Genomic DNA, 12,717 nt, shown 5'->3' with positions numbered 1-12,717 from the left:
GGTCACCAAGATGTCATCGATATAAGACCGACACCCTAGGACCGATGGCTTCATCGGACAGTCCGAATCGCGGTCCCTCAGACCCAGATCCACGACTCCGCTGAATCCAGATCCAGATCCCCTAACGCTAGGTCCAGATCCACTTACGCTGGATCCAGATCCACTGGATCCAGAACGCGGGATCCGGGTGAACCCATATAATGCGTTGTCCAGCATCCGTTGATAAATCTCCGGGGCGTTCTTCAGACCGAAGGGCATTCGGTTCCACTCGAATTATCCGAACGGGGTGATGAAAGCTGAGATCGCACGAGCCCGATCCGTCATTGACACCACCCAGAATCCACTAGCCACATCCAACGAGCAATACCATAGCACTTTATCCAGGTCCTCCAACAGGTCGTCAATCAGGGGCATCGGGTTGATCATCAGGCGAATGAGACTGTTAACCACTCTGTAATCAATACATAGTCGTATATCCACACCGTTCTTCTTGATGATCACCACAATAGGTGAAGCCCACGGCGAGGTTGAAGTTTGGATAATTTTGGATCCAAGCAGGCTCTTGATTAGATCCGACACCTTCTCGCGAAACTGCGGGGCGACATTGCGAACGCGCTGGGCAGCCGGCTTCGCATCTCCGATGTAGTGGGTCTAACTTGGCTCACTACTTTTGCTTACACGTTGCGCTACGTGTATGAGGAAGCGTAAGTACTTAGCAATAACTTGAGCTAATTATACTTGAGTACACAAGTATAATATAAATCAAATAAAGACGCCAAGTGACTTAGTTTAGGTAAAATGAGAACTGTATTGTTTGTAAATTGATCTTCCTCCTAAATCTGCTAAAACTGTTTATCATCTATGAAAGGGGTTGACAGCGGCTGGCTGTCAGAGCCCCGCTAATATGCACGTCTCTAATTGGTAGAAATATGCTGCTTTCTACCAATAGGATCTTTGGGTAGATGTGGACCACTCATTGTGGTGGCCCACTTCAATGTATCCATTGGTGTGATGTAAACCAAGGTGAGGAAGTATCTAAAACTTTTAACAGATATTTATCGGTTAAAAATCACAAGTGGCTTGTAGCCACTTGTGCGTGTAACCCCGTTACACCATCCCTCCTTAACGTAAGACGCGCGGGGTCCCCGCACGTCAATCTCTGAATTGACCATTCGTCAATTCTCCGCGTTTGGAGAAGAAACCCGCGCTCATTCCACGATGAGCGCGCCCCAAGAGAAGAAGGACCGGAAGGCGGTGGAGAGCAATCTCTCCATCGATCAGTACTACGGGCGCCAGACGGCGAAGTATGGCAACGTCGTCGACTTCGGCGACGACGACGAAGACATGGAGCGTAGCCACTTGTGATTTAACAGATAAATAAGTGGCTTGTAGCCACTTGTGCGTGTAACCCCGTTACAACGTGTAACACAGCACGCAACTGGATTCCAATCCAGGGCGACCAATCATACTCCATCGCATCTATCCAGTTCGGCAGTCGGTGGCCACGGGAAAAATTCCCGAGTCGCATCGTGTCAACCGCCCCTCTGATCGTAGTCTTTCACAGAGGATCTTGCCACCGAGGTGGCAGGCAATGTGCAGACCAACACACGGTGCTGGCCCCTCTGAATGGCGGGCGGCACTGGGTAGCAATACCGTTAGAAACAAAAGCTCGCGGACGCAGAACAGTCTGCGTCCTGTCTCTACATTAGGTCAAGCCACATCAAGAGGGCATCACCGTGACATGCAACGTCAACGGCACAATCCATTCTCCATCGAAAGGCTCATAAGTGCGATGTCGGAAGTGGGCGACGACGCGGGGTCGCCTCGCGGTGCACCATCGAGCCCAACACAACTTCCGCACACGCCACCATCGGGTGGCGGTAAGGCGGGTGCCAACTTGGGCGCGGGTGGCGGCAGCGGCGGCAACTCCGGCGGCAATTCGGGAAAGCCCAGCACGAGCGGCAAGGGTGATGACTCCACGACCGACGAGAAGTTCACGGATGACGCTGGCAGTGAAGATCAGGGGTCCTCGGGTAACCACGTATCACTGGAAGAGCGCAGCAAGCGCTGGGAGGCTTCGCTGATCTAAATGGCAGCGGAAAAGGAAAAGCAGGACGCCGAGAAAAGCCAGGGAATCCTCGACGCGGCGTTGTCGGAGCTCTCGGACTACGGCGGCGAGACCAAGCAACCAGTAAGGACCAAGGCTCATCGACAGCAGAGGCGACGGCGCAGCGACTGGCGGCCAAGCAACGCAGCATTTCGGGGCGTGTTCTGTCAGCTACAGAAGCGCTCGGCATGCCCGCGGGAAGCGGGCTGCCTCTGGAGCGTAGCTTCTCAGCGTCATCCAGTCCCACTCCACCTGCACACTGGCAGGCGCCCCCGGATCACACTCCGGATGGGGCATTCTGCTTCGTTGGGATTCCAGCCAGGATGGAGCACATCAATCGCAGTCGCTACGTTCGTGAGGGCTACGCCGGCGTCGAAGTGCTGGCGGCTGTGGAGGGGCTCTCGGCGACCGACTTGGCGGACCTGAATGAGTGCGTGGACGATACCGAGGACTTAAACGAGTACTTCTTGCGTCCGCGCACTGGATCGCCACCCAGTGACGCAGAGCGGGAGACCATCCTCGGTTCAGTCCAGACTCACCGGGATTTGGCTTCGCTCTTCATGGTTTACGAGCCTCGCAATTTAGCGCAGCGCACATTCAGTATGACCACGTTCATGCGTCGACTGCTGATCAAGTACCGTCTCATGCGCGACGAGGTCAGGACTCTTGGGTCGTCCGCGGTAGAGCAATTGCTCCAGGTTCAGAAAGAGAACGAGCAGCTCAAGACTCACTTCGCGCAACTGAATGGACAGTGGGAGGCGATCTGCAAGAACCAGCAAGCCACAGCCGACGCGACAGCTGAGAGGTGCCGGTACGACTTCAAGCGGCTCATGGCGGAGCACGAGACTGAGAAGCGGGCACTCCGAGACCAAGTCGCGAAAAGGGACCGTCAACTGAGGACTGCAGGTCTGGTTGCTGACTCGCTGGAGGCTCGGTCGCTCAACGTGGATCGGGCCATGACCTTCCTGAATTGTCATCAGACTCAAGTGACTGGAAATTGGCGTCGACTGGAGGATCAGCTCAAGCACCACAATGCTGGCACGTTCCCTCCTTCTGAATGGAAGACGCTCATCAATGTCACTTCGGCCGACGGCCTGTTCACTAATCCAGGGCCGTACGTCTCCAATAGTGGCGGCGACACCGACACAGAAGAGAAAGGTGACGGCGGTCCTGAATCAGGTGGCGATGGTACTGGATCTCACGTCAGGCACACTGTGTTCCTGGATCTAACAGGCGACCCTTCATCCGGCGACTCTTTGCACGAGGAGCCTCGACCCAAGAAGGCAAGCCGGGCTCGCAAGGTTCCAGACTTCATCCAGGCTCGTCCAACTCGATGGGACCCGACGCAGCAGCGTGCGCGTCCTGCGGCCCAAGATTACCTCGTGGATGAGAAAGCTACGTGCGCGTCGCTCGCAGGTCTCCCAGTCGTGTGGCGCACGCTTCGCACCGATGTCCAGTTGGTCATGCCTTCTGGGTTGATATATCGTGTCAGCATGAAAATGCTGGCAAGCGTCATGCGTTTTGGGTTGACATATCGTGCAAGCATGAAATTGCTGGAAAGTGGGAACACGGCTCACGCTCTCTTCATGGCTCACGATCTGGCTGACATGCTGGCTCGCATGATGTTTTGGAACAAGGTGGATGAGACTGACTGGACGCGCTTCGTGCCTGAGCTCTACTACCTTCGCGCGGAGAACGTACTGGATCAGTACAAGCAAGATCACACCACACACATCCTGAATTCTGGCCCGACTTGGTGGATCCGACTCAGGGCGTCGACGTCATCCTGCTCCTCGGATCAGACGACGAAGAAGAGGTCGACAAGGAGAAGCGAGACGCCACGTGGACTCCGAGCAAGAAAGCACAGGCCAAGATCGCTCAGACGGAACGTCGTGAAACTGAAGTGCAGGAATGGGGACAGGATGAAAAGGTCCTGGATGAAGACGAGGAAGAGGCGCCATTGACTCCGACTCGGCGATCCAAGCGCAAGCTCGATTCAGCGTCGTCGCAGTCAGACTCTGCACCCAGTGCACCAGTCCACCAAGGTCCAAGAAGGAGAAGAAAACTCGTCCTGGAGAGACCCGGCGGCAGTCGCCCCTTGCTCGCAAGCCCATGTCTGAATTGACTCCAGAGGAAATGGCCACAATCGAGGTTCCACGCGACCCGGGTTCGAGTCCCGGTTTGGGAATTTTGTTTTTCCTCCCCGCCGGCTCGCGCCTTCGTCTGTTGGCCAGGTCGGGCCCCTGGGCGACGTGTGGCCTGCTGCGAGGTCGTGCTTGCGGTGGGAGCGTGTAGCCGTGTGGGCGCGCCACAGAAGGCCGATGTAGTCGGTGGTGCAGACCAGCTCCGCCGGGACGTGGTTCGGCGTTGTATCGCATCGCTCGGACCGGTGCGGGCGCCACAGAGGTGCGCGTGGGCATGCGTATCTCGGTCGTGCGCAAGGCGTGGGTGTGCGGTTGGTGGTTGTGGCGCAATGGGCGCGAGTTGGGCGTAGAGTTGGTTAGGAGAAGGTGCTCCCAAATAGTCTAGGCGGTTAGGATACGTGGCTTTCACCCACGCGACTGTGGCGAGGCGGGTGAGCGCCTTTTGCCGCCCAGGTGTATAGCACGATGCCACGGGGCCGCCCGTCCGGAGAATTACTCCTCCTTACGGATTTTCCCAATGGGGTCAGTCTCCGATAGCAGCACTAGGTGCTCCCAACGGAGGTGGCGTGTGACCTTGTGAATCCCTGTAGGTGTCGTTTATCTTCGATAGAACGAACTTCACCTGGTGAGTTGTCTTCACAATGATAAGGTCTTGAGTGTAGAGCGCTTACGTTACTTCAAACGTAGGTCTCCACGACTGGGGTTGAGATCACAAGCAGATCCTTCCAGCCAAACCTTCAAAATCAGAGAGTTAATATGCAAATATACAAATATACAGCCGCTACTTATTCTTTGGGGGGCCCTTGAGCGGGGGGCCCGTACACCGGTCTACTGGAGTTTCTTCCGGACCACCGGTCGAGTCCGAAAGCACCCTTCACTCACGCGCACCAGCTCCCGCAAGGAGATAATTAGCTCCAGGCGGAAGACTCTCCAAATGTTCAACTCCAAAAAAGGAGAACAACCTCCGGTCAGACAATATACAATCCTATCACACAGTAGTCAATCAATCGGATCTAGGGGTGACTACACACAACCTCCTAGAAACGCAGTTAATATGAAATGGGACCTCCGAACGAAGGACCAACAACTGGAATATGAAATAGGACAGGTCACTTCGGAGCGCGCGTCGCCCGATCACCGCCTAACTTGGTCTTAGCCTTTGGGAGAGTTCCACGGCGGTATTCGCGGTCACGACGCGTCCAAGCGCAGGTCTTGTAGCTTAGGGCCGCCGGCAGGGTTAATCCCTCCGGTCGAGGCTTGTTCCTCTCGCTTACTTGACAGCACACCTCGTCCCTGGGGACGGGGAAGCACTTGCGCCCTTCTTGGCAAATTGAACTCTCTGATTATCTTTTCTTAGGCTTCTGTATCCACTGTTCTCTCTGGAATCAGCTCTTTTATCTTGGTTTCACTATAGTCGGGGCGTGGCGTAATCACGTCGCATGTCGAGCAGGTCATGGATAGGGCAGAAATCTGGTCAGTGCATAACATATCATGGTCGGTCGTCTTGGTCGGTCGTTAACATCTTGGTCGGAGTATACTTGAAACTTGGAAGGCCTTTCTGGGTACAAATCAGGCTGGGACAGGGCGCGACCGGTCGCCCATCAAAGATCTTCGTCCGGAGCCTGGCGTCTGGAATCCTGCGTCCGGGGTCCGGAGACCAATGAGTCTGGAGTTTGACTTGGCTTCACTATGGCGGGAGTCTGGACGATCTTGAGCAATCTTCTTCGGCTCTCTGTCTGGACTTGCTTGAGTCTTCTTTCTCCCTTGTGTCTTCGCTCTTCTCTTGTGCTCTTCCGTCGCATGTCTTACGGGCCTGTCGCTGGCCGGGTCACTGAGCAGAGACTTGGGCAAATTTTCTGGAGCCGCTTCGTGTCACGACCCGGGTTCGAGGTGGGAGCGTGTAGCCGTGTGGGCGCGCCACAGAAGGCCGATGTAGTCGGTGGTGCAGACCAGCTCCGCCGGGACGTGGTTCGGCGTTGTATCGCATCGCTCGGACCGGTGCGGGCGCCACAGAGGTGCGCGTGGGCATGCGTATCTCGGTCGTGCGCAATGCGTGGGAGTGCGGTTGGTGGTTGTGGCGCAATGGGCGCGAGTTGGGCGTAGGGTTGGTTAGGAGAAGGTGCTCCCAAATAGTCTAGGCGGTTAGGATACGTGGCTTTCACCCACGCGACCCGGGTTCGAGTCCCGGTTTGGGAATTTTGTTTTTCCTCCCCGCCGGCTCGCGCCGTCGTCTGTTGGCCAGGTCGGGCCCCTGGGCGACGTGTGGCCTGCTGCGAGGTCGTGCTTGCGGTGGGAGCGTGTAGCCGTGTGGGCGCGCCACAGAAGGCCGATGTAGTCGGTGGTGCAGACCAGCTCCGCCGGGACGTGGTTCGGCGTTGTATCGCATCGCTCGGACCGGTGCGGGCGCCACAGAGGTGCGCGTGGGCATGCGTATCTCGGTCGTGCGCAAGGCGTGGGCGTGCGGTTGGTGGTTGTGGCGCAATGGGCGCGAGTTGGGCGTAGGGTTGGTTAGGAGAAGGTGCTCCCAAATAGTCTAGGCGGTTAGGATACGTGGCTTTCACCCACGCGACCCGGGTTCGAGTCCCGGTTTGGGAATTTTGTTTTTCCTCCCCGCCGGCTCGCGCCTTCGTCTGTTGGCCAGGTCGGGCCCCTGGGCGACGTGTGGCCTGCTGCGAGGTCGTGCTTGCGGTGGGAGCGTGTAGCCGTGTGGGCGCGCCACAGAAGGCCGATGTAGTCGGTTGTAACGTGGTTACACGCACAAGTGGCTGCAAGCCACTTGTGAATTTAACAGATAGGTTATCTGTTAAAAGTTTTGGATACTTCCTCACATTGGTGTAAGACATACTAATGGATACATTGAAGTGGACCACCACAGTGAGTGGTCCACACATACCCAAAAGATCCTATTGGTAGAAAGCAGCATCTTTCTACCAATCAGAGACATGCATATTAGCGGGGCTCTGACAGCCAGCCGCTGCCAACCCTTTCATAGATGATAAACAGTTTTTAGCAGATTTTAGAGGAAGATCAATTTACAAACAATACAGTTCTCATTTTACCTAATCTAAGTCACTTGGAATCCTTTTGTTACTTAACTTATATTTGTGTATTCAAATATAATTAACCTAAGTAATTACTAAGTACTTACGCTTCCTCATACACGTTGCGCAACGTGTAAGCTAAAGTAGTGAGTCAAGTTAGACCCACTACACCTGGTAGCACTTTGTAGTCCGTCCAACGACCGACTGCTTGACGTTCGTACGCGGTGTACGAACGCGGAGCCGAGAACCACATGAGCACGGAGGTGCCCATGGAGAGCTCCAACACGCCTGCAACGCATGTTGCACGCGCTGACTGCCCCCACCTGTCTGACCCAGAGTGGGAGGCCCTCCAACGACTGTCAACAGTCATTGGAGAAGCGGCGATAGCTACAATGCTGCGTACGCTATCGCCGACGGAGCAACATGGTGTTGCTCTGGGATTCATCATGAAGGAGCAGCGTGACGCTGCTTCTCAGTGACGGCGTCGTCAGGGACGACACCGCGTGCTCAACCATTAAAGTTGAGCGTAAGCAATTACGTGGGAAGAGAGGGCGAGCCTCTCCTCCGATGGCTTGTCGAACTCGACACAGCCATAGCGGCTCGACGCATCGTCGACCCGCTGTCGAAGGTCGCGTTCGCCATGTCCTGCCTTGGCGGACGCGCAAGGAGTTGGGCGTATGGACGCCGACTCTCCGATCCTACGTGCTTCAGCACGTACGAAGTGTTCAAAGAGGAGCTCAAACAAGCGTTTGAGCCCCCGCAAAACGAGTTCCGGTCGAGGGCGGAGTTCCTCGACCTTCAGCAGGGTAAGCATGATGTCCATGCTTACGCGCAGCGCGCACGATATTTGGTATCAAATATCGTGACTAACCCGATTGACGAGGCGACCAAGGTCGTCACGTTCATGAAAGGGCTTAGAGATGGGCCTGTGAAGACCTATCTCTTCCGAGAGTACCCGAGTACTCTCGAAGCTGCAATAACTCTTGCCATGCAAGAAGAGTTTAGCCTGCGGCAGGCTAAACTCCATGTAAACGTACCGAGGCCGCAACCGCGCCCGGTAGCGAGGACGGGAGGTCCAGAACCAATGGACCTCTCGAATGCAACAACTGCTGGTTACCAGCAGCAGGGAGGTAACGTGCGATGCTTCCGCTGCGGAAGGATCGGTCACTTTGCACGGGAGTGTACAGCTCCCATGCCCCTGGAGGTGGCCGTCGTGGCGATGCTAGGCATCGCCGCGGACCAACAAAAACGCGAACATCCAGTAGGCGCGGGGCGCCCTACTGGTAATGCAGTCGTGCGTGCCGACATCGGACACGCGACACTGAGGACTGCAGCCCCAGTGAGACCAGCTCTCACTGTAAGAAACAAGATGACAGGCCAAACCTAGTCATCTTGAAGGTTTACTCGAAGAGAGCGAGTGACTCTCTTCGAGCATTGGTAGACTCAGGCGCGTCGAACAACTTTGTTCGACTACGAAGCCTGTCAAGACTTGACTTCGAGGAGGTAGATACACCTCGAAGTCTTCTGGAGGTACGACTGGCAACAGGTGCCATCGTGAAGACCGAGAAGCGCGTCGTGAACGTGCGCTTCTCGTACAAACAACGAGTGTTTGTCGAACACTTTATCGTCCTGGACCTGGACGATAAATTCGACGTAGTAATGGGCATGCCGTGGCTTGCACGGCATGATCCGGTAATAGACTGGAAGAAGCGCACGCTCGTGCGCTTCGGACGCGACAGCGGAACAGAGAGCGATGGCCCTGTTACCGCAGTGCGCGCACCAGCAGGTGCGCGCGGCTCACCAGTCGAGACAGCGCTTTATGCTGCTGTCCCGGAGTGCCAAGAAGTGCGCGAGGGCGCGCACAAGTGAGACCCACGTCGGCAATGCTGCCGACGTCGGAAGTAAAGATGTGTTGGTTCCGGGAACCAACACCCACGTTCAAGCGTGTAGGGACAGTCCCTGACCCGAAGCGGTCAGGTCGACAACGACGCGTCGGCTCCGGGAGCCGACGCACCCTCGGTCATGAGGGGCTCCGCCAATGAATGGCGTCGAGGTGACGAACGCGTGTCAACTCCGGGAGTTGACTCTGCAAACAGTGCGGACGGTTGCAAACGTACCGCACTGACGCAATTTGCATGCTGTCGTGCAGCAGGGCTGCACGACGAAGCGCCATGCGATCAAGCCGGGCTTGATATCGCGCGCCCGCAGACAGGGTCTGCCGGCGAAGGACACATTACCGTGCAGCCGGGCTGCACGAAGGAAAATGCGGTCAAGCCGGGCTTGATACCGCGCGCCCGCGGTCAGGGTCCGCCGGCGAACGACTGTCCACGGCCGGGCCTGGACAAGAAGAACAACTGTGCGGAGCCGGGCTCCGCACAACAAGAAGACGGCGCAAGCGGAAAACGCTGCGCAAGTCTCGGTCCGGGACCGAGACGCAACAAGAGCAGTCTGCTGGGCAGACTGCGGCGGTGACGCCGAATGTCAAGACGCTAAGCGTCTTGACGCGCACCGATACTGGATTCCAGTATCGTGAGATGGAACTCGCTAGTCCTCCGACGACGGCGTCGGAGTTGACTTCGCTTCCAGCCATGAGCTGGAAGCGCTTCACGCGCGACTTGCACGATGGACGCATCGAGCAAGTCTGCGTTCTTCGGACAGCGAAAGAACGGCGAGCGAGAGCGAAGAGCTGAGACAGCTCTTCATGGAAGTACCACTGAGAGTGAAGACACTCTCAGTGCGAAGACGAAGCGAGAGCGCTTCGAGGAATAAGGTTGGGACTCGCTGAAGTCGAGTCCCTATTACGAATTGTTGAGGGAGTACAAAGACGTACTCCCGGAAGAGATTCTGCGGAGCTTCCGCAGGATAAGGGCATTCAGCACGAGATTGATCTCGTGCCGGGCACGAAGTACTGTGTCACGCGGCAGTGGCCACTGCCGCGAGAGCAAGTGAAAGCGATCGACGACTTCTTTGAAAGTCGTCGTAAAGCAGGACAAGTGCGGGAATCAAAGTCCCCGCACAGTGCTCCGACGTTCTGTGTCAAGAAGCCACAGGGCGGATGGCGCATCGTTCATGCCTACAACAAGCTGAACGATGCGACGGTACCGGCGCAGACGCCGATACCACGAAAAGATGTTATCATCGATTCGATGGCCGGGAGCACCGTTTACAGTGCTCTCGACTTGCGAGATGGATTTTATCAAATCCTAATGCGTGAGAGCGATATCCCTCTCACGGCAGTGAGCACGCCAAGCGGCATGCTCTGGGAATGGCTAGTAATGCCACAGGGGCTTAAGAACGCCCCTGCAACTTTCAACAGGTGCGTGACGCACTTGTTGCGCTCGGTGCGCGACTTCGCACCGAGCTACTTCGATGATGTATTCATCCACAGCCGGGCTGTGGACGGGAAGACCGACGTAGAGATGCACAGGGTGCATCTCCGGAAGCTACTTGAGCTTATGCGAAAGCATAAGCTCTACGCGAACCTGAAGAAGTGTATCTTCGGGGCGAGCGAGATACCCGTCCTCGGGTGTCTCGTAGGGAAAAATGGTGTTCGCCCTGACCCGGAAAAGGTCAGAGTGATAAATGAATGGCCAACGCCTTCAAGTGTCAAGGAACTGAGGCAGTTCCTTGGCTTGACCACGTGCTTGTGCAAATACGTGGAGGATTATGCGGGCAAGATCCGCCCGCTGTCACAGCTTCTTAAGAAAGAAGCTGTGTGGAATTGGACACCCGATTGCCAAAAGGCATTCGATGCAGTCAAGCGGGGCTTGACTGAGGCGCCGATCCTGGCAGTGGCTGACCAAGATCGCCCATTTCACGTAGTGTGTGACGCATCCGATTTCGCGATCGGATGCGCGTTAATGCAGCACGATCACGAGGGCCGTGATCGTGTCGTCTACTACCAATCGCGTCAGCTGAGCGCAACTATCCGGTGCATGACAAGGAACTCCTTGCCATGAAATATGCACTCGCAAAGTTCCGAGTGTACTTGCTTGGGAGTAGACCATTTGTGGTCTACACCGACCATGCTTCACTGCGCACCGCAGTGAAGTCGCCACACATATCACAAAGAATGGCGAGATGGCTCTCATTCTTTGCGGAGTATAACTTCCGGGTCGAATACAAACCCGGAAGATTGAACGTGGTGGCCGACGCGTTATCACGTCGGCCGGACTATGCAGAAGCTGTTGACGTCAATGCCATTGACGCCATGCGATCGAGCAAACCCACATCATCTCTGTTGGATGATGTGAAGGCCGCGTACGCGCACGACGCGGACGCGAAGCTCTTGCTGGCCTATGGCACAGCGCCTTCTGACAAGTCTCGTCAGAAGCTGCCCAAGCACCTTCGAGCGCGTGCACACCGCTTTCGTGTGCACGACGGACTGCTACTCTACAACGCAGTCGACGACAACGCGGATCGCGTTGTCGTGCCAAATGACCATGACCTGCGACTCAGGATCATGTACGAGTATCATGATGCCCCGACTGCGGGACATCTCGGACGTGAGAAGACTTACGTCCTTCTCACGCGCGACTTCTACTGGCACCACCAGTATAAGTGGGTGCGCAAGTACATCCGTGCTTGCGAGGTATGCCAACGCGTAAAGCCTGCGCCATTCGCGCAGGCTCCACTGCAATCACTACCGACTCCGTCGGAGTGTTGGAAGTCCATGTCTTTGGACTTCATCTTTGGTCTTCCCCCGGATAGCGGAGGGAACACCGGTGTTGTGGTCTTTGTAGACCGTTTCAGCAAGATGGTACATCTTGCTGCGGTGCCAGCAGAGGTGACCGCGAAGCAGACAGCCCGTCTGCTCATCGACATGGTGTTCAAACACCATGGCATGCCGTCCGACATCGTGTCGGACAGAGACCCGCGCTTCACAGCGCATCTGTGGCAAGAAGTGTTAACACCATGGCATGCCGTCCGACATCGTGTCGGACAGAGACCCGCGCTTCACAGCGCATCTGTGGCAAGAAGTGTTTACACTTCTTGGGAGCCAGCTTTCCATGTCGACTGCGGATCATCCGCAGACGGACGGTCAAACCGAGCGCGTGAATCGCGTGCTCGTGGACATGTTGAAGAGCTACGCTCACTCGTTCCAATACTGGAGCGAGTGTTTATCGATGGCAGAGTTTGCCATCAATAACTCAGTGCATGCCTCGACCGGGCATACACCGTTCTACGTGAATGCCATGCGGCATCCACGCCTCCCGAGTTTACTCGGAGTGATGGCTCCCACTTTAAGTGGGGAGGATTTACGACTGCAATACAGCAGCCGCAGAAAACCGCTGACACTTGCACAGTGTCAGCTGCAACAATGGACAAACCATGAGTCTGCGCAGGGCGCAGACTCCCCAACAACAAGGTCAACGACCACGGGTCTGCGCAGGGCGCAGACACCGCAAAGAACCACGCAGAGGCC

At 56.1% G+C, this 12,717-nt stretch overlaps 2 protein-coding genes across 2 annotated transcripts; both read left to right on the top strand.

The window, feature by feature from the left end:
* Positions 1–1,792: 1,792 nt before the first annotated feature.
* Positions 1,793–2,089, top strand: IUM83_16396 (uncharacterized protein; the record flags this gene model as incomplete). Its single annotated transcript, XM_067941274.1, has 1 exon — positions 1,793–2,089. The coding sequence occupies one exon, from the start codon at positions 1,793–1,795 to the stop codon at positions 2,087–2,089; it is 297 nt and encodes a 98-aa protein (XP_067798422.1).
* Positions 2,090–2,295: 206 nt separating this feature from the next.
* IUM83_16395 (uncharacterized protein) lies at positions 2,296–4,232 on the top strand (the record flags this gene model as incomplete). Its single annotated transcript, XM_067941273.1, has 2 exons — positions 2,296–3,804; positions 3,879–4,232. 2 exons carry the CDS (start codon positions 2,296–2,298, stop codon positions 4,230–4,232), a joined length of 1,863 nt encoding a protein of 620 aa, XP_067798415.1.
* Positions 4,233–12,717: the final 8,485 nt, after the last annotated feature.

This window comes from Phytophthora cinnamomi (assembly GCF_018691715.1).
Source record: "Phytophthora cinnamomi strain GKB4 chromosome Unknown Contig9, whole genome shotgun sequence".
Taxonomy (NCBI): Eukaryota; Oomycota; class Peronosporomycetes; order Peronosporales; family Peronosporaceae; genus Phytophthora; species Phytophthora cinnamomi.
The sequence above is the reverse complement of the archived record's forward strand: the minus strand, read 5'-3'. Positions and strand labels throughout refer to the sequence as shown.